The following is a 13,962-nucleotide window of genomic DNA, read 5'->3' as shown; positions in this document are numbered from 1 at the left end:
GAAACTCATAGCACACAGTTTTCAGTATAACAAACAACACAAACTCAAATAGTTTGAAGAAAATTTTAATTCTGTTTTAATTGCTTATATACACTTTACAATAACCAATATGGTTAAAAATCATATGAGGAATTAAAAAAATATAACAGGGCAGAGTCAACAAATCTTCCTTAACAAGGTACAAGACATTTCAAAATTTAAGAACTAAACTTACAGCTTAATTTTCGGAAAACACAGAGCTTAAAAATAAAACAAAGAATGAAAGGTTTAATATTCCCTTGGAAAAAAGTACTGTAGCCTCTACAGATTGTTCCAAAATAGAACAGGAAAAAAGTTTAGCCGAATAGATTTTCCTTTCGAACAAAAAAACCTATGGATATATAAAAGAAAATACGTGAAAGAGAGGACAGTAAAAATTCAATAAAGAAAATTACTGAAAGTTGGAGAGCTATCACGAATTTTAAAAAAAAGTCATTGATTAAATTACAAAAAAATCTTACACGAAATACTTAATTTATGGTACATAAAGTAATAACAAAAAATAAACACAGAAAAGAACAACAAAGTATCCTGAAAAAGAATACATTTTTAACTTAGAGAATAACAAACAAATAGAAGGACAGTAAAATGGTACTGCGTGAGAGAGTACCAAATCCCTTGATAGCGCCGTTAATTCATATTGAAAATATAATGCCCAAAAGAGTGAGCAGTAAGAGTTGAAAATTAAATCAAATCATGAAAAAAAGGGGCCCTGTAGAGGTGTCGCCAGGTAAGTCGACCATTATTTACTTTCCGTTGGCAAGCACAGACGATGAATTCAGGCTTCTGCACAAAGCGGCGTTTGCTATTATCCACCTTGAAAACATCCGTCTCATGATCATATTGTAAAAAAACTACTCATCAGTTATTATTTTGCGACTTTTATATGGTTGTGACTTCCATGTGGCTGAAAGTTAAAGTGTTACAAAGTTTGAAAGTATTAAAGAAACTTGTCTAAGCTTGTGTTCTTGCTTCTGCGAGAGTCTGTTGTTTTCATGTGGATAGTATAGACGCAAAAACGCTTGCAAACCGAGAGTAAAGAATGGTCAACTTATCTGACGACACCTATAAGACCTTCGAAGTTATTGTCTCGCCGACTTTGATAAAACACACTAAAAGCTAAATTGTAGAAACTTTTATCTGATTGGACATTTCCAAGTTTTTAAAAAAGTACAATAATCACTGAAGAATTATATTGGAACATCTGCATCTAGTGAAAAAGGATCTAAAAATTTGCATAGACAGATTTTCAGCACAATTACATTCTAATTTAAGTCTCTTGGCAAATAGTTTGTATGGAATACGCTTGAAACTAAGGTTACACTGGTCAATCACAGGAAGAAATATGAGCAACTATAACATAGTAGGAGGAAATAAAGGAGTTGGCATAGCTACTTGCAAATTTCTTGTAGGGAAAATAAAAAAAAATGTGACACCAAATGACGAATGATGCAAGAGAGGGAAAAAGTCAAGTTAAAATGATAAATGTTAAAACAGATAAATAATTGAAAATCTACTGATTTAAAAATCTCCTCCTAACAGGGTCACAAATGAATCAAAACAATACTTCGATTGAGAATTTATTTTCTTTATTCTGAAGTCTTTGACATCTTTCTGGGCCATCGAGAGGAGAAAAAGGACCGCAGAATTCAATACACAGGTCGACTAATCTTGGAAATTATTGGTCAAGTTTTGCGTTTTGACCATATTTTTCTCTTTTGAAGAATTATCAGAAGTCTAAAAAAATGATAATAATCGAGTTACGGGTTAGAGATCCTCTCATTAGTACAGTATTATCAACATTTACTTAACAGCACCGAGAAAGTCACAGGTGGACGTAAAAACTGGACAACTGAGGAAAATTCACCGGCTATAAGAAGGCTGCAGCATATTACTAATCAACATACTAAACAAAACAATAGACTACGATTGGTTTTGACTTCTTCGTTAGGATAAACTGACATCAATAATTTAAACTGCCTAACAATTGGATCAGACTCAATTGCCTCAAGTCTAAAAATTGGAGCAGTGGTATAAAGCCCTCCTTTCAGGTTTCAGATGAGACCAAGAGGTGAGACATTCCTTCAGAGACAAGATTAAATTAAATTACACTAGAAAACTAAAAACCAAAAGAGACGATTATCGTAAAAGAGATCGATAGAGAGAAATTCATTTTTAAGTTCACCATCTTGATCAAACTTTCATGCCAAATATGCGCATAACTCTTTTGGGGCTGATTCACCAGAAAGAAAAGATATCAGTACAGAGAGGTACAATCTACATCTAAGGTATACTCCCCAAGTAGTGATGACTGACAGCTTGACTAGTTAGCCTACAATATTACTACTCCTTAAAATATGAGGAATCCTCCGGCAAACTTCAGGTTTTTGAACTTTCGATCAAGTGAACCCAAGCTGTTGGTTCAAATTGTGAACATTGATTAATATCAAGGCATTGCATAGCACCGTAAGCCGAGACACAAGTCCAAATGGGGTTCGAGCACCGCCCAAACAATTTAAAACAAACAATCAGGAAGTCAATTTCACTTTGCTTAAGAAGTGATTTGACTGATTTAGATATTAGCAAGGATTAGTGAAAATTAAATTAAGGACAAACGAAAATAGAGCAATCTTGATTCCCAAGAACAAGAGGATACAAAAATAAAAGGAAATAAACTATGATATTACAGAACTATAACTTAGTTTACCAAACAATAGTGAAAGGAGTTGAGAATACTGAGATCTGATCCAGGTAAATGAACACAGTTGAATGCTGCTTATAATCCACTTAAATTCTTGCTTAAAATGCTGCTTATAATGTTGAAACCTCCTGAAGTTTCAACATTACTTGACTCCTGAAAAATTGGAATTAAATACTTAATTATTAGAGGAAATAAACACGTGAGCAGGAATTACTACTTTCTTCATAATATGGCATATGAAAACTGTGTAACTCAAACCATGTGCTTCGGTTGCATTGCAAATGGAAAAATCAAGTCTTGAAAACTTCTATTTCTCTTCTCTGTTTGCAAAAATTCTGTAAAAATTTCAAAAGGATGATGTTGCTTTGTTATCCTTTAAAAAGTAACATTAGAGCTGAGGCTTTAAAAACATACAAACGACATAAGTGATTTAGGAGTTGCACCATCAATATGGACTTAGAGCAGTGTTTTAACTTGCACAAATAGCGCCTGAGAAATCTCACAGCTTAACTTTCTGTTGAGACCTTTCTCCTTTTCGGGTAGGTACCTCAACTTCATGTCAGTGCAACCCTTTGCACAAAAGGTTAACGTGGTGAGAAATTTGGCAACCAGAGTATGCTTGTTGAGCCATCCTGTTTTTAGGGAAAATTGTATAAAAGTAGCTAAGAAGTACTTGATTCAAAATTGTTACCCTATCACTCTCGTCAACTCTGTTTTTAAAGAGGTCATTAATTGTTGTTACAACGGATTCCCACCCCCAAAACCAAGAGATGATTCAGAATTTGTTGTTTTACCGTACATACCATAGGTCTCAGAAAAATTGAAAGCCTCTCTCAGACCTCATAAAATTTCAGTGGTCAATTAGAACAAAAATAACTTGAAAAAATTTAATTCATCTCTTAAGGCAAGAACGTCAAAAGATAAGATATCTAATGTAGTTTATCAGGTGCAATGCAGGGATTGCCCTGGTGTGTATATAGGTCAGACTTCCCAATATCTCCATAAGAGAATGGACGGCCATGAATTTAATAAAAGTGAGGTAACTGCTCTTAAGCAGCACATTAAGAATGAACGGCATGAATTTGATTTTGATTCTGTAAAAATTTTATGCCAAGAAAACAACACCCAGGTCCGGTCTAAATTAGAGGGACTTCACATCTTAAAGGAGAGCAATGCGATTAATTACCGAACTGAATTCAATCAATTTGAGGACTATTGCGTAAAGGAGGAGACGGTGTAGCACCTTATTATCTCGTCATATTTGCCGCTACCGCGGACCGTTTTCCTCGTTGTCTGTTTTTGTAATGTTAGTGTCATCTCATGCCCTGATGAAGGAGGCAATGAGCCTCCAAAACGTTGGCGAAATAAATACCTAAATTTATATGTGTAACGGTTGTACATCTCATTTAAATCCATCCAAGTATAATATAATATATGTATATGCATCAGCCTATTCCGGATCCGGCCTGTTGCAAAATTTTAGTGGAGCAAAAATAAGAGTTGTTCCTTATGAATAATGTCTCAAAAAACACGATGAATGCAGCGGCAAACTCTGAAATGCACTCCTAACTTCAAAATCTGCGTAAGAAATTTGCGTTTTTACTAAGATTCCCACTTCAAAAAGGATACTGCAGCAGAGGTGAATATTTCCTAAGATGAGTCATTCCATTCAATCCCCACATGGCCGATGCTTCCGCGCACAAGTTGAGGAGAGCACGAGGTCAAGCAAGGCGAATAAATCTATCAACGCGAAAAAAATGTGAATGTAAACCCGATTGTTATCAGGTGGTTAGAATCATCATCCCGTCACATGTGTTTTGGCAGATTGACGTCGGCTATGTTGTTATGTTGAATATTGCGTAGTATCCTTGTGAGCAGGGGTTAGATGGAATGACTCCTCTAACGAAATGTTCACCTGTGCCGTAGTATCGTTTAGGAAGCGGGAAGCTCGAAAAAACGCAAATTTCTTATGCAAATTGTGAAATAAGGAGTGCATTTAAGACTTTGCCGATGCACTCATCAAGATTTTTCAGACACTTTCTATGAGGAACAACTCCTATTTCTGCTCTGGCAAAAGTTTGCAACAAGCCATTTTTTCAGAGAATGGATTTTCTGAAACTACATACACTGGTTAGTATGTGCACAGAATTGTAGCACCGAACCATAATTTTTGAGCAATTTTACATGCAAACCTGTATCATGATCTACAGGCACTTTAAATTAAACTGAAATGTTCAATTGCTTTTTTACTCAGAGCGCCATTTAGTACGGTGGGTACGATCAAAATCGACGATTTTTTGATTGGAAATTGCCACTTCGGGAGGTCATACTAGATGAAAAAATAAAAGTTTTTGTCCGTAGAACCACTTTCAAATCCGTGCAGGATCCAAGATGGCGGCCGTTAAAGATGGCGGCCAAGCGCTTTTTTGAACAGCTATATCTCTGTTGCTAATTGTCCGATTTTGATTTTCTTTTTTTTAAGTGAGAGCTAAAAGGGCCTAGAATATGAATAAATTATAACAGATTCAACTCGGCCAACAATTTGTCCAAAATTTTACAAAAAAATTTTTCCTTGAAAATTCCTAAAATTTCAAAGCAAAATAACTTTTAACTGAGCAGGAAAATTGATATTTTCTCGTCAGTAAAAGAGATGGGTCTTACTCTCGCGTTTAATTTGATACCAAAAGCATTTTTGTGCTACGAGTGGTTATCCCGCGAGAGCCGTTTAAGTGTCGCGCGATCGGCCGCGGCGCGCGATTTCCACCCCGCGTTCATGTCCACGGGCGCGCTTCACACGTGTAAAACGCGCTGTATCTCTCCAACCATTCGTTTGATTTTCAAACTTTTGGTCTCGTTTGAAAGCTACTATAAATACCTTTTCAAATAATGTGCATTTTTACATTTTCCTTTAAATAATTTGCCATATTATGAAAAAAATACGTAAATTTTTTAATTTCGATTATCTTAACCAGAGTATTTTTTTATTATAGGTATTCATTTCGTCTCAAGAGGGTATGAAAGGATTTTCCAAAATTAACAATTTTCATGAAAATTGTGCGATGAATGATCAAAAATCAGCGCATATTCCAATTGTGTAGCGCATGAACGCGGGCCGACGCGAGGTTGCACGGCGCATAAGTGGCGAACCTCTACCCGAGCGCGCGACCAAAATCGTCCTCACGCGTTTGCTATTCGTCACAAAAAAAAGGTTTTGGTATCGTTTTGAAGGTCAGAAAATCCTCCACCCACCTCAAGAAAATAAAGGGCTCTAATTGCGCCCAGAAACAAAAAATCAACGGCTGTTAAGATGATCGAAATTAAAAAATTTGCGTATTTTTTCATAATATGGCAAATTATTTAAAGGGAAATGTAAAGATGCACATTATTTGAAAAGGTATTTATAGTAGCTTTCAAACGAGACCAAAAGTTTGAAAATCAAACGAATGGTTGGAGAGATACAGCGCGTTTTACACGTGTGAAGCGCGCCCGTGGACATGAACGCGGGGTGGAAATCGCGCGCCGCGGCCGATCGCGCGACACTTAAACGGCTCTCGCGGGATAACCACTCGTAGCACAAAAATGCTTTTGGTATCAAATTAAACGCGAGAGTAAGACCCATCTCTTTTACTGACGAGAAAATATCAATTTTCCTGCTCAGTTAAAAGTTATTTTGCTTTGAAATTTTAGGAATTTTCAAGGAAAAATTTTTTTGTAAAATTTTGGACAAATTGTTGGCCGAGTTGAATCTGTTATAATTTATTCATATTCTAGGCCCTTTTAGCTCTCACTTAAAAAAAAGAAAATCAAAATCGGACAATTAGCAACAGAGATATAGCTGTTCAAAAAAGCGCTTGGCCGCCATCTTTAACGGCCGCCATCTTGGATCCTGCACGGATTTGAAAGTGGTTCTACGGACAAAAACTTTTATTTTTTCATCTAGTATGACCTCCCGAAGTGGCAATTTCCAATCAAAAAATCGTCGATTTTGATCGTACCCACCGTACTAATTTTCCAGATTTGACTGTTTACTCACCTAACTCCGCTATCCGTTTCAACAGGAGGAATCTCAGTTATTTTGGTTTTACCTGGCCAAAACTGGTTTGCAGCGACCAGTTTTAACTAGAATTTAGAATTGATTGATTTCAGATTCTGACTGTAACTTTCACTTTTTGAACTGACAAGTACAAATACATTGATGCGACTAGTTGGGTGAGTGCCATACTTACGCTCTTGTCTTCAGATTTAAGAGGGAAAGATCCTAGAGTAACCCACTCATCATCAGAGTCTGGTTCAAGGGGAGCATATAAATCAATGGCATGTATCAGTAATTTTTCATGCCTTTTGGCGTGCCGTGCTCTGAAAAGATATAAAGGTCAAAGTTTAATATATATCTCAACCAAGCTCCAAGATGGTGCTGAAAAATACCAGTAGGGTGAAAATTTACTTTTGTAGATTCTAACAATATATCTACAAACTTGATCTAGAGTGCATTCTTGCTCAGAATATTTGCGATTCTCGACTCTTGTTACACCCCAAAAGATCCTATGTTCATCTTTATCATGCAAGCATTGATAGCCTTCTAGTTCTTCATGCTTTCCTGAAATTCTTTTGGGATCAGAATTGTGACACCCCATCATGCACACTGATGTTTCATCACTTCACTGTGGAGAAAATTTAACTCTGGAAGGTTCTCTGATCGGTGGCATTTTTTTCTTCCTTTCAGATGTTACCACAATGTCAATCTCACTGTTTTTCAACTCCATTACTACTTCTGTTAATTTCTTAGAAATGTCTTGCACACTCTGAGTTCCAAATAAAAGGGTCCGTTTTGGGAACTTCCGTCGATTTTTCCATTGAATTTCATTGATAGTACTTTTAAGTTTTTAAACACATTAAATTTTTTGAGTATCAGAGAGTCACCCCCAACTTGGAGGACCAGCGTTTCATTTTGAAGTGCTTTCTTCTGCACAGGTTGCCTATCTCTTTGGCGTGCAGGTGACATGTTACCTACCCATTAGAACTGATCTGTATTCTCTTATCCGCCACCCATCGGACATGCCTAGCATCGAGATTATAATTGTCATATTTTTATACTGCAGAGACTGTCACAGTAACAGGGTGTCTGCTAAAACAGGCTGGCCAAAAATTAGTACTTTTACATTGATTTTACAGTACTTTCCCCAGAAATTCAGTACCTCCTCAATAGAAAAATTCAGTACTTTCTCAGTATCTCCACTTGACGAAATTCGAAAAATTTGAATTTCTCGCTCAGAAATGAAAAAAATTCCGGATCTCCTTGCTGAATTTCTGCTCTTCATCAGTACTTCCGGACCGCACTTAAAAAATTAGTACTATTTCCGGACTTTCCAGAAATTCCGGACTTGTAGACACCCTGCAGTAACGTTCAGTGTGCAATTTAACTCAAGAGGATTATCTTCTTTTCTCTGGACGAGAATTTTATAAAATCGTCCAAAATCCTCGAGGTTTTTTTCTCTTTTTATAAATCTTAGGTTGAGACCACCATCGTTTTGTAGGCCTATGATGAAAATGAGAACATTTATTTTGGTGCATGCCGCCCAGAGTGAAATTATGTTCACATTCTTAATCTTCCACTTTGACCCCCCAAAAATAATTATTGAAAACGCAAGAAACCAATAGGATGATGACATAAAACCGTAATGCAAAGAAAAAAATGTTGTGACAGGAATTACTTACTCAAATTTTTTCAACATAGATTGTCTTTGTTCTTCTAAAGTTTGAAATACAGGGGTTCCAGTAATATCAATGGGCTTTTTTTTGACTTTACCTTTCACAATTTTACCTGTAAACAAAGCAACATTGATAATAACTGAATCTTGTGAGGATTAAGTTTGTTCATTTTTACTCCCTTTTAAAATGATTCTAAAAATACATCGAATACGGCAATGAGAAATATCCAGTAGTGAGGAACTTAGTATTTTGCAGAAAGCACTTAAAAATGATAAGTTGTGAGGATATTTTTCACCTTATTTTGTTGTGATACATTATTTTACTTTGTCTTCAAGCTTGGTTCTTATCAACACGAAGAGCAAAAATAATTTAAAAATCATGAACAAGGAGCAAAAAGCCTTTGCCATTCTATTTGAAAAACCCTCTTTTCCTCAATAATTCCGAAAAGCTGACCCTGTAGTGTAAGTCCATTAATTTTAGAAGAAGCACAGGATTTTAAACACAATTTTCTGGAAAACGCCCCATCTGTCAGCTAAAGTACGCCATCCGGCTTTCCATTTTTAGAACCCCATTATGAGGTCTTTCTCTATTGTTGGACGCGTCTGATTGTGACTTGCTGATCACAAGGTTAAGAAGTTTCTACAACCCTGATGATAACTTATATACACTAAAACTAGTGGTGAAGTTGGGTGTATTTGCTTCTCATTTGAACTTTTCCTATGTGTCACACTATCACTGGGTTCATGAGCAGATAAAAGATAGGTAACTTTCTTCTAACTTTGGGATGGCAGTAGATCCAAATACCTGACAGGTGGATATCAAGCAAATATAATGATGAATTCTTTTCCTTAGAGGTTTTAATCTCATGACTTCAACGGGTATCTTGAAGAAATGTTACGTGGCTATAGTAAAAAAAAGCCCCTCAAACCATCTTGCGACTTTACAATTTGTTTCGAAAAGTGTCCAACTTAGGAAAAAAAAAAAAATCCAGAAAAAGGAAAAACGAAAGCTGAAAATTATTGATGAATGGATGATGTTTTTTGCATATATTATGCAGTTATCAAAAAAACACTTTGAGGCCAAAAAAATGGAACATTTTCGTCTTTTGACTTTACAACATTATGAATGTATTTAAACCTTAAAGTTGGGTACTTTTCAAAACAATAAATTATTCTTGCCTATATTTTCAATGTAAAATGAAAAAGAAAATTTTGAAAAAGAGAGAACAAAGGAAGAAATAAAACATGCGAATGATCCTGAAATCAACTTGTTTGAAAAGAAACGAAATTTTCACCTCTTCAAGTTGGGAAGTTTTTGGAGCAAGACATCCAAACATGAAACCTTACATAGCGACTCACATGGTAACACCGCATAGCAAATTTTGTCCCATCATTATTTCACCAAAAAGTGCTTTGGTCAAATTTTAAAACAGTTGCTGAAGAGACGTTTCTGATCGTATGAAAATATTGTTGATTTCACTTTGGCAAGCATAACTTTGAAAAAGTTGCTGATGACATAAAACTACTACCAAAAGACTGCTAACATGCATGTCATACCTATCCTTCCAACTGATGCTACGAACCATACGACAGTTGGCAACATTCTTGTTACTGAAAAATATGTACAATTCTGCGACTAATCAAAATTGGCAGCTACCAGCCAGCGATTGGCTGGTGCTTTTGTGCATTTCCCACTTGATGACCCACATTTGGAGGCATCACGAAGAAAAGGCGCAGGACTGGTATTATTTTCGACTTCCCTCGGCCTTGGCTTTCTCGCGGCTTTTCCTTGTCTACTGCCTCGACTTGCAACTGCTTTCTTAAGCCGTTTGAAAGCCGATTTCCCCTGTTGAGCCCTTCGGGGTTTGGGTGCTGCCAACACAGAGAATGGGAGCTTGCGTTACTCGAAGACAGACAATAGATAATTGATAATGGAGCAGTTGCACGTGTGAGGAATTTGCAATTTAATTACTGATTCCTATGTAGAAGTCCGCGAAATATACGATGATGCCACTGGAATACTCAGAAATCAACTCTCAAGCTCAAAAAAAGCTCTCAAAGTTGAGGCCGTAATGGAGGAGATATCCCACGCTATGTTGGAAGTCTACCTCTATATTAAGACGTACTCTCTATGCAAAATTAGGGAGCAAATACATTAACAGGGTTGCTGTGTTTTCAGTTTTGAAGTCCCCAAACAGAGTGATAGTCTTGCTAGTGTATTTTCTTCTTATCTTTGCATAGAGAGTGCGACTTAATATAGAGGTGGACTTCCATCATAGCTTGGGATATCCCCTCCATAACGACCTGAACTTTAAGAGCTGTTTTTAAGCTTGGGAGTTGATGTCAGAGAAAATCAGAGGCATTATCATGTTTCTTGGAAAATTCTACATAGGCATCAGTACTCAAATCGCAAATTCCTAACACATGCGACAGCTCCATTCCAACAGGATTCGGATCTTACTGGGACTAAGGTTGGTATTACATTTGAAGAAGACTGGCTCAGCCATAATGGCAAGGTGAAGGGGTTGAGGTCATGAACAGGATAGCACAGTAGATTATGAATACAACATGTTGGATAGACAAATCACTACACAATAGGTACGAAGTCAGAGAGTCTGAACAAATTTTTTGTGGCACGATGACTGGCAGACAAAAGAATGACTGACAAGATTCTCACATTGGGTAAAAGGCAAAATATTATGAAACAAATTCTTCTTTGCAGGACGAGAGATTTTTCATTTTCAGAGAGTACACTACAGCTATCATTCACTTGCAGTGTAAGATGGATCTCTGAAAAATGATTGGAGCAACTCGACTCACACATCCAAACTGCAGCGGTATTTTTTCACTTCTTCTCGAACTTATAAAAAAAAGTATCTATCCCTCTTGAATCAGAAAGCTTTCTTTTAGTGTATACAATTTCATGATTCGTTTTTAAAATAATGCAATCAACAGAGCAAATTAAAATTGATGGAGATGAACGAAAGAAACGACCAGATAGAATTGGCTACAGCATGAGATCCTAGTTCGGTCTTCAATCGAAGCAGTTCATGTTAATGACAAGCGCAAGGGAGAATAGAAAAAGAAAAATGATGCATTGATGGGCTAAATGATAGCAAGGTTACAACGAGAAATATTGTATCTTTAGAAATTTGATAAGAAGAGCTTGTTACTGAACAGAGATCAATTAATCCGAAAGAGATCGACAAGATGGGTTGAGAGGTGAGGAAATGTAGGTCGCTGTGTAGAAGGCAGTGGTATAGCCAGAAATGTTTCATAGGGGAGCCTCTGAACTCCCTCAATGGCTACATCACTGGTAGAGGGCAGCATAGCTGAACGATACGTCTCAGTAATTATGCCCGCGGAAGCAAAGATGAGAGTAAGTAGAAATTTAAGAGGTTTAGTGGAAACTATAGTCAACTCTCCTTATAACGTTCTGCCAAATAGCATTTTTACAGATACGGCCTTTGATTTTTTGAGCTCTTATCAACCTCCATAGATAGACGACAGACAAATGTTCACAATGTAAAATTTTTCATTATGCTCTTTTCCAAGTACAATAATCAGTTTGGCCTCTTCCAAAGACAGAAAAGAGGCATCATGTAGGTGACATGCTGATTCTGCTAATTTGCGGTCTTAAGGATCAGAGGCTGGGCAGAGGATTGCCAAATTTTAAATCTTAACACATAATTGAGAGAGCTTAGGAAGATTTTTATTAACCACGCCCTTAGTGCCCTTCTTTGCCATAAAATTGTTTCAAATATACTGCGTATTTAATAATACTTTTTTCAAAACTTTAATTCCGATCAGATTCCGAAGAATGTTTTTAAACGTAATATTTGATTAATTCAGGGTTGCCGTAAGTTATTCATCTTCAAAGTCCCTGACTTTTCCTGACTGAAAAATTTTCTGACTGTTGCTAATTAGTGTAAAAAATTGCCTTGTTTAGAGATCAAAGTATGAAAAAAGGCATTCAGTAGCTGGTAAAACAATGACAAGCCGTAAAAATAACCAGAAAGGATAACCATTTGGAAGAGCAGTGATACGTTTTAGTAATTGGTAGATGTGTCAGAAATTCCCGATTTTTCCCACGAATTCCTTGACTTTTCCTGGTCGCTGAAAATTCCCTGACTTTACTTGATTTTCCCAGTTTTCCTGACTGCCAGCAACCCTGTTAATTTCGAAGAAATATACTAGGAAATTGTTTTGAGTTAGAGTTTTTCTAAATTAGATACAAACTTGGTTCTGAATCCCCCCCAGAAACGTTCCAATGAGAGTTCACTGTATTTTCAGATCACTTGAATTTGGGTGCATGATAAAAGAGTTCAGTTTCAAGCATGCCGAGTTGGAAGGTAGCAGGTTGACAGGTTTTTAGTTACACATGAAATGTAAATAGAGGAATAGGGATGTTATATTGAGTTAATAAAAATTTAATATATTAAACAAATAACCAGCCTCAGCAGCATCAGATGTTTATGAAATTAGGCATAACTAATTAGTTGAACAGAACTGCAGGTAAAAACAAAAAATCACTTACCGGCGCCTAAGTCTTTCAGTTTTTCAGAGAGGAATCGGTTTTTCGACTTCAATATGTTGTGCTCTATCTGTAACATTTCACTTTCCACTTTCATTCTTTTGACTGCTAGTTTTGCCTGAAAGAAAATCGGTTACATCAATTCAATGATAAAAATTGAGCCTGCCATTCACTTTTCATTTCTGTTATACTTAGACAACTTTAAACAGTATTGGTCTTGATCGGTTAATTTTCAAAATGCTTTATCTCCTTTTATTTTTTACTAGCGAAATGCCCGTGACTGGAGTCACGTGTCTAGAGGCCGCTAAAATATCTACAACCCCGAAAAAATGGCGGTAGGGGAGCAAGACATGCCATACAAAAAAAAATGATAAAATCGATAGAAAAATGAGTTGTGGGGAGAGGGTGATGGAGCTAGAAAAATTAGCTGCGGGTGGGGGAGGGGGGGGAGGTAGAATTAATACTGGCAAAAAAATTAGAACTAACCTAGCAATGATTTATTAAAAAAAGAAAGGAAAAAATGAAAAAAAAGAAAAAAATAAGTTGAAATAAAACATCAGCTGATAGCAAACAAAGGTTACCAAGGAAACCAAGGAATGGAACTTTCATAAAAACAGTTTAGTGGAAAACAGCGTAAGTAGGGCACTTACGTTAATTACCGTTTATAAGTAAACAGTAAATGCGATTTAACCGAAAATTTATACAGTTCTTCATAAGACCAAAATGGACAAAATTGCAAAATTTGAAGAAGCTAACGTAAATCTAACAATAGTTATCGTGAACGAAAGAATTGCTGACATAGGTCAGGTAACTATTATAGGTGGGACATTTTAAAAAAAAGGAATACACACGGAATTCCGAGAAATTCGGCGCCAGTTAAATTTCAATAGTACATGATATGATGTTTCTTGCAGCCTCCGGAGCTTTTAAAATTGAACTTACTGTGCACTTATCTTCGGAAAAGCAGGGCTATAAAGTGA

At 36.4% G+C, this 13,962-nt stretch overlaps 1 protein-coding gene across 3 annotated transcripts in view; it reads right to left on the bottom strand.

Moving 5' to 3' along the window:
* Window positions 1-49: 49 nt before the first annotated feature.
* Window positions 50-13,962, bottom strand: part of LOC109034663 (over compensating males) — a 39,634-nt gene continuing 25,721 nt past the window's right edge. For 2 of the 3 annotated variants that reach the window (XM_019047917.2, XM_072304770.1), the window contains exons 5-8: window positions 12,986-13,100; window positions 8,456-8,561; window positions 6,967-7,096; window positions 50-2,893 (exon numbers count right to left, since the gene is read on the bottom strand). In XM_019047917.2, the coding sequence (XP_018903462.2) occupies window positions 2,816-2,893; window positions 6,967-7,096; window positions 8,456-8,561; window positions 12,986-13,100 (429 nt within the window). In that variant the 3' untranslated portion in view covers window positions 50-2,815. Of the gene's footprint in view, window positions 2,894-6,966; window positions 7,097-8,455; window positions 8,562-10,005; window positions 10,321-12,985; window positions 13,101-13,962 lie in introns of those variants that run through there. The other variant, XR_002009164.2, reaches the window with a different exon arrangement.

This window comes from Bemisia tabaci, chromosome 9 (genome assembly GCF_918797505.1).
Source record: "Bemisia tabaci chromosome 9, PGI_BMITA_v3".
Classification (NCBI taxonomy): domain Eukaryota; kingdom Metazoa; phylum Arthropoda; class Insecta; order Hemiptera; family Aleyrodidae; genus Bemisia; species Bemisia tabaci.
The sequence above is the reverse complement of the archived record's forward strand: the minus strand, read 5'-3'. Positions and strand labels throughout refer to the sequence as shown.